General features: G+C 41.3%; 1 protein-coding gene across 2 annotated transcripts in view; it reads left to right on the forward strand.

Moving 5' to 3' along the window:
- The window catches only part of slco4a1 (solute carrier organic anion transporter family, member 4A1), a 62,364-nt gene extending 55,131 nt beyond the window's left edge, over positions 1 to 7,233 (forward strand). For both annotated transcript variants that reach the window (XM_060936886.1, XM_060936887.1), the window contains exons 10-13: positions 1 to 72; positions 166 to 230; positions 1,540 to 1,688; positions 6,624 to 7,233. The exon at positions 1 to 72 is cut by the window's left edge and continues 104 nt beyond it. In XM_060936886.1, coding sequence (XP_060792869.1) covers positions 1 to 72; positions 166 to 230; positions 1,540 to 1,688; positions 6,624 to 6,803 — 466 coding nt within the window. In that variant the 3' untranslated portion in view covers positions 6,804 to 7,233. The remainder of the gene's footprint in view (positions 73 to 165; positions 231 to 1,539; positions 1,689 to 6,623) is intronic.
- The last annotated feature ends 628 nt before the right edge of the window (positions 7,234 to 7,861 follow it).

Raw genomic sequence — 7,861 nt, forward strand, 5'->3', positions numbered from 1 at the left:
CCTCACATTCTTCTTCATCATCATCTCCTTCACCTTTCTGTGCAGTATTCCTGCTCTCACAGCTACACTGAGGTAAAGCCCACAGGCACAGAGACAGTTACTATTTTAATAGAGTCATGCACACTTGAATACAATTATGACTGAAGTTCTTGCATTCCTTTTTAGATGTGTCCCTGACAGTCAGAGGTCATTTGGACTGGGCATTCAGTGGATTCTGGTGCGAACACTAGGTATATTCAAATCTAATAATATTGGTGTAATATTGGCAAAATTGCTTTCTATGTGGTGATGGCAGAAGACATTAAAAAGGTGGGGAAAAAACATTGCATTTTGATGAAAGGTTGGGGGGAAAACATGAACTTTGTTACTGATTCAGAACAGTTCTTTCAGTGTTGTAAAATATGACCAGTTTCATAAATAAGGAAACAAAAAGGCCGCTTTTGATTTCAGGCTGACTCTACATAAAAGGAGGTAAAAAGGCATTTTTGCAAACTTCAGGCACATTTGTGGTTAACTGACAAAAAGCTTTTTTTTTTTTTTTGGCATACTTTCCAAATAATCCGATGGCATGGAGGTGGCGTCTGATGGTGGTTTTGGAGATTTGGAAACCCCAAGATTTTTCTTGTAATTCAGTAAGCCTTGAGAATGAAAAAAAAAATATATATATATATATATATATATATATATATATATATATATATAAAATTTTTTTTTTGGCCTGTTTTACTCTCCTCCTCACTGTCCGTGGGGGGAAAATAAACTTGAGTCCTCTTCCAGGCAAGCTTGTAACAATTCCAGTTTGTGTCCACCCCCCCCCCCCCCCCCCCCCAAATTTCATTTCCCCAACAGTAAAAATGGGCATTTTAAGGGGAGTAGCTTTTTTTTTTTCAATAAACATTCCCTGACTTATGAAGGTAAACACACTTCTCCCTCTTTTGATTTGTGTGTTCTTTTATCTTTCCCATGTTGATGGATGACTAAGGGAATTTGGCCTCTGAGTCACCCCATATTTGTACCCCAGTTAATCAGGAAGGCATGGATTACAGCTTGAACATTCCTACACATTCCAATCAACCCAAAAATGTGCCATTTAAAAGGGAAGCATGCTTCAGTTACATTCAAATCAAAGTTTCTTCCTCATATCGTCTCAGAAGTTTTCCCTTGCCACTGTCACCTCTGGCTTGATCATTAGGAATAAATTTATAAATGTTTAAAATTTATATCCATAATTTATACATTTCTGTAAATGTTCTTTGTGAAAGCGTCCATTGTTAAAGGCACTATACAAATAAAACTCAATTGAATTGGATATTGTCGTGATGGTATTTGGCTAGATTTTACATAGGCAACTCTGAATCCATGTTAAAATGGCAAATTAGCATCAAGTTAAATTGCATAAATTAGTAGAATAAAAGTGTATGAACAACAAGAAAGGTAAAATATTAATGAAAATTGCTCATTTCAGCATCTTTTTATTAATGTTTTTAATTGTGTGTGGTGACGCTTTCTGGTTTGTAACTCATTCCTGTCTCATTGCAGGTGGCATCCCAGGTCCAATAGCATTTGGTTCAGTGATTGACATCTCATGTCTGCTGTGGCAAGAACAGTGTGGAGAACGTGGGTCCTGTTACCTTTACCAGAATTCTGCCATGAGCCAATACACACTCATTGCTGGCCTCATCTACAAGGTAGCACAATAAACTTTGACACTTGATCTTGATGAGTGGGGGCTCATCACACCTGATGGTATCTTTTAAACCCCTTAAAGTTCTGACGGCCCACAAGGACCACGCACGGGTTGTTGGAAAAAGTACACAAATGCAATGTTAAATAGGTACTTCTGCACGATATCTTTGAAAAGCGAAAATTCTTGTGATTCCATTGATGCAAACCATTTCAAGATACAATCACAACAGGAGGTACAATCAATGCCTCTGTCAGATGACCAACTACTAAACTATAACGGTAACAAAAATCAAGTAACTCACCTAAAAGTCTCATAGTAATCCACTGATCAATAACATCCTGATAAAAGCAGTCTTGTTACATTGGGAAAGGTCCAGAAGATCCAGTTCAGTAAAATATTGAGTGTAAAACAAGTCATTATATCAGTAAATACAAACGGACTGCAATTGCATCATTTCAAATTAGCCAGCAGACACACCGAATCTACAACATATTCTTGGTCATAACTCCAGTTCGTTTTTCACAAGATTCCATTTCACCATTGCATATTGTCTGGGTTCCCAGAATACTAAGGCTGACGCTCTGTCCCAAATGCATGCCTTCATGACCTCCAATCCTGAGTCCACACCCATCCTGCTGCCTAAGTGCTTTGGGAATGCTCTCTCCTGGGACATTGACAAGAAACTGGCCCAGAACCAACCCCGCAACCCACCTGAAACCTGTCCTCCGAGTCTCACGTTCGTCCCACCTCAGTACAGAGGTCGCTTGGGCACATTCATCTTTAGCTATGGGACACCCAAATAGCAGGCGCATGTACCAACTTATCAGGACTAAGTACTGGTGGGAGAACAAGAGAACCAACATTAACCAGTTCATATCTTCCTGTTCAGAATCAGAATTACTTTATTAATCCCTGGAGGGAAATTCAAATTTGTAACCAAGCTCCTGAATCAAAGAAGTAGTAAACATGTCTAAAAATAGATAAAATTGTCTGAAAAAAGAATAAATAAAAAATAAAATAAATTTAAATAAGTTCTATAACTTAAGTAAAAGCAAAATGAAGTGATTTTATATACAATGATTCCTATATACATATATTGCACCTGAGTTAAGGATACAGTATACATGGTAAAACAGTGTACCACAGTTATACAGTGGCATCGTACAGCTTGACTGCAACAGGTAGGAATGATTTCCTGTGTCTCTCAGTTGTGCAGCGTGGAAGAATCAGCCGTTTACTGAATGTGCTCCTGTGGCTGATCAGCTCCTCATGTAGAGGGTGGGAAGGACAGTCTAAGATTGTTTTTTATTTTGGACTGAAAATAACCCTTGAAATGACAGGGCTCTTATTCAGCCAGATTTTCAGGTATTTCAGAATCCCCAAGGACATAGTGAGTGATCAGGAACCCCTTTTGTCATGTAGGTTGTGAGCTAGTTTCATGAACAAGCTCAGAGTATCTGGGAGTCTGGCTTCGGGACACCATCCTCAGTCAGATGGTCAAGTCAAACATGCAGACCAAGAAATTGGATGCGTCCTGAGGGTGTTCTGTCAAGAAAACACCAAGGACTCCCTCAAACACTCAGTTCACAGAATGAGATCATTTGCAATGTTCTCATTCTGCACTCATTTAAACTGAGTGTTTGAGGCACAGAACTCCCTCAAACATTCAGTTCACACCATTTCAGTGCGTCCTAGGATGCCAACCTCCATTGTTCCCTTGGGATGACTCACCCATGCACATCCTTGCTGTCGACACCTGGTTCAAGAAAAGTGAACAGATATGGGAGAGCATTCACCAACATCTTGAACAAGTGGTCAGCAGATAAGCATAGAGGAGAAACCCCTATATATGCACCAGGGGACAAGGTTTGGATATCCACATGGGACCTACATAATCCCAACGCATGCAAAAAGCTCAGTGCCAGGTATATCAGTCCCTTCAAGCTCCTTCACCAGGTCAGTGAAGCCTCTTACAGACTGGAACTACCACAACATTGCCGTTTATCACCCACATTCCATGTACCATCTTTCAAACCTGCCATTCCAGGACCGCTAGCCAAGAACACACCAGCCAATGAACACTCAGCACCTGTAGAATTGGGAGGAAGACTGGTGTACCAGAGACACAAGATACTCGACTCTCACTGCAGACAAAGGAACCTGGAATATCTGGTAGATTAGGAGGGATATATTCTGGAGGAGTGCAGCTGGGAACATTCTAGATCCCTTGTTAACACAAGAATTTCACAATCAGCACCCTGAGAAGCCAGCACCTAGAAAGCGAAGCTGCCCCAGGAAAGATAGCACTCCCAGAGTGAGCACCTCGTGGGGGGATTGTGTCAGTGACTGCACAAGTTTGTGGCAGCCTTCAAACATGGCCACTATGGACTACAACTCCCAAGCCTCACAGTGCCCTCCCTATCCCAAGTATTGATTGGGAGCCTACCTGTTCAATGAAATTTCTGATGAAATACAGGATTTCCATGACTTGCAAATGATCACATTCTCTTTTTATTGACTGTTTACACAGCATCCCAACTTTTTTTGAATTGGGGTTGTATTATTTCAATTTGACCCCAAATCAGAAGAAGTTGGGGTGGTATGGGAAATGCAAATGAATAAAGCAGTGATTTTTCAAATTTACTTTGACTTTAATTTCATTGCAAACAGTATGAACCCAAGATATTTCATGTTTTGCAGGGCTCGAAATTCGCAGTGGTCCGGTCGCCCGAGGCGGCTTAATTTTTCATTTGGTGGGTAATTCCTGTCACTAGCCAGCCTGGCTGGCTAGTTGAAAATAAAAAATATATATGAAGCGAAGATTCAGACACACTGTCAACTAAAGCCGCCACATATTAAGTGCGTGCCGTGTCTGTGTTAATTGATGTGTTTATCGGCAGGACAGAAACTACCAAAGAATTCCGAATCATATCGTGTACGAGTCAGGCTGTCAGTTTTTTCACTACTGTGCATGCATATAACGCATCTCGTTGAATATCGCGGTAATCACGTGTAGTATTGGACCAGGTGGGTGGAGCACAGAAGCACGGCAGGCCAGAACTTAGTTCTCAATGAACTATTTATTGCTAGCTTCTCAGCCTTTTATCACTTCCCAGCCGCGCGCACACGCATGTTCTGGTTGGGGAGAGAGAGCTCCCTTTCTCTGCCCTCCTCTCCTTTTAAAGGGCGCGGTCACTGGGGAAGATGTACAAACACAGGTTAATCCCCATCAGGTGCAATGACTCCGCCCTCCATTCGCAGACCGCCGCTTGGCCATGCCCCTGCTGCCACATCACATTATCAAATTCAATAGATGTGGCCACATTATCGCCCATTTAAACACGTGTTTTTGTGGTTGTTTACATCTACATCTGCCAAAGCTACGTTGCGATGTGGAATTTTCTGAAAGGTGTACAGAAACCACCAGAGACGGGGACAAAGCGACCTCGGTCTGAAGAGGAGAAACGACAAAGGACTTCTAAGCAAACGTGGGAGCGGCGTAGGCCTCGGCTGCGATACGATTTTTATGGAATAATTAATGTTTTTTAAGTTGATTCCTAGTCAATATGAAGCTCCTAATGCTTTCTCTCTCATAAATGGTTAAATACAGAAAGCATGTTGGACATATTTTGGGTGCTATAGTAATGATGGTAAGTATATTTGCTTTCAATACTCATACACCAAGTTGCCAAGTTTTCCAATATATTATTATTTGTTGATATTATATTATGGTGCTCTGTGTGGTTCTCATTTATGTATTTAACAACAGTATCAAAATACTCGGGTCTTGAAATAAATGCACATTAGTCATGAACAATGGTAACTACTCTCTTTTGCGTTATTTTTGACAGAAGTAAAACTCATACATGAACAAATTTTGGCTAGTTGATTTTCTGTTTGGCTAGTTACTTTGGAAGGTAACTAGTCCAGCTGGCTGGTGAAAAAAAAAAAAATGAATTTCGAGCCCTGTTTTGTCTGGTCAGCTTCATTTCATTTGTTAATATGCATCCAGGGGCGGCACGGTGGTGTAGTGGTTAGCGCTGTCGCCTCACAGCAAGAAGGTCCTGGGTTCGAGCCCCGGGGCCGGCGAGGGCCTTTCTGTGTGGAGTTTGCATGTTCTCCCCGTGTCCGCGTGGGTTTCCTCCGGGTGCTCCGGTTTCCCCCACAGTCCAAAGACATGCAGGTTAGGTTAACTGGTGACTCTAAATTGACCGTAGGTGTGAATGTGAGTGTGAATGGTTGTCTGTGTCTATGTGTCAGCCCTGTGATGACCTGGCGACTTGTCCAGGGTGTACCCCGCCTTTCGCCCGTAGTCAGCTGGGATAGGCTCCAGCTTGCCTGTGACCCTGTAGAAGGATAAAGCGGCTAGAGATAATGAATGAATGAATATGCATCCATTCCTGCATTTCAGGCCTCCAACACAAAATTAGGATGGGGCAATTTAGGGCTAGCAATGAGGTATAACAATTAATGTAATTTGAAATAGGTGATGTCATCAGGTGATTGTAATCATGATTTGGAACAAAATCAGTATCCAGGAAAGGTCTAGTCTTTGAGGGGCAAACATGGGCTGAGGATCTCCAGTTTGTCCACAATTGCATGAGAAAATTATTGAAATGCTTATTGTTCCTGAAAGAAATTAAAAGAATTTGGATATTTCACCCTCTACATTACAGATAATCATTAAATAGTTCAAAGAATCTGGAGGAATGTTGGTGCGATTTCTGTTTTCCAAATTTCAGCCATGGCAAGTTTTTATGGACTGCCTCAAATTTGTTTTATTGCTATAAAGTGAGAAGAGAAGGACTGTGAGGCTTAAGAGGAAATACATTGCCAAACAGTGAATAAATGTGATAAGTTTCTGAGGTACAGTATATAAAAATTGTTAGTATATTTATAAATCATATTCTTTTCTCTCTCTCTCTCTCTCCCCCAGTTTTTGGGCACTGTATTCTTCATGTTGGCAAGTGTGCTGTATAAGCCTCCTCCAGAATCTCCTCAGAATAGCTGTGAGAACACCGATTATAGTGCAACAGACAGAGGCATAGAGGTCGGACACCTGCCAGTCAAAGACCTACCACCTGAGATCATAGCCAATGTACATGCCAAGTTGTGACCGCCAACTCCAAACACACACTGGCATGAGTGTGTGTGAATGTGTGTCCATCAACTTTATCGCAACCCCAGACACACAAACCTGCACTGTGGTATGATGTCTTTTCTTCAGTTGCACACAAATGGGGCAAGATATGCCTTGCACAAATGATACATCTGATACATGAAGATCATCTGATACTGCAAATATTTTGCAGATGGATCACATTTGTTCTTGAACTGTTGACAGAAGCTGAAAGATGCAAAAGAAGGGACATGGGTCATGCATTAAATGTTCATATTTGAAGAGCCTCATGTGATCAGTATATTTTAGTTATTCAGATTGTTTTTGACAGCCCAAGTTACCATAAATCAGAGATTCTAAGCTCAGTGCTAGGGGCCCACCACCTCACACAGCAGGTTGAACTATGCCAGGTTTAATAAATTGCAAATTTTATATATATATATATACACACACACACACACACACACAGTGGGGCAAAAAAGTATTTAGTCAGCCACCAATTGTGCAAGTTCTCCCACTTAAAAAGATGAGAGAGGCCTGTAATTTTCATCATAGGTACACTTCAACTATGAGAGACAGAATGGGGGGAAAGAATCCAGGAAATCACATTGTAGGATTTTTAATGAATTAATTGGTAAATTCCTCGGTAAAATAAGTATTTGGTCACCTACAAACAAGCAAGATTTCTGGCTCTCACAGACCTGTAACTTCTTTAAGAGGCTCCTCTGTTCTCCACTCGTTACCTGTATTAATGGCACTTGTTTGAACTCGTTATCAGTATAAAAGACACCTGTCCACAACCTCAGTCACACTCCAAACTCCACTATAGCCAAGACCAAAGAGCTGTCAAAGGACACCAGAAACAAAACTGTAGACCTGCACCAGGCTGGGAAGACTGAATCTGCAATAGGTAAGCAGCTTGGTGTGAAGAAATCAACTGTGGGAGCAATTATTAGAAAATGGAAGACATACAAGACCACTGATAATCTCCCTTGATCTGGGGCTCCACGCAAGATCTCACCCCGTGGGGTCAAAATGATCACAAGAACGGTGAG

This window comes from Neoarius graeffei, chromosome 13 (assembly GCF_027579695.1).
Source record: "Neoarius graeffei isolate fNeoGra1 chromosome 13, fNeoGra1.pri, whole genome shotgun sequence".
Taxonomy (NCBI): Eukaryota; Metazoa; Chordata; class Actinopteri; order Siluriformes; family Ariidae; genus Neoarius; species Neoarius graeffei.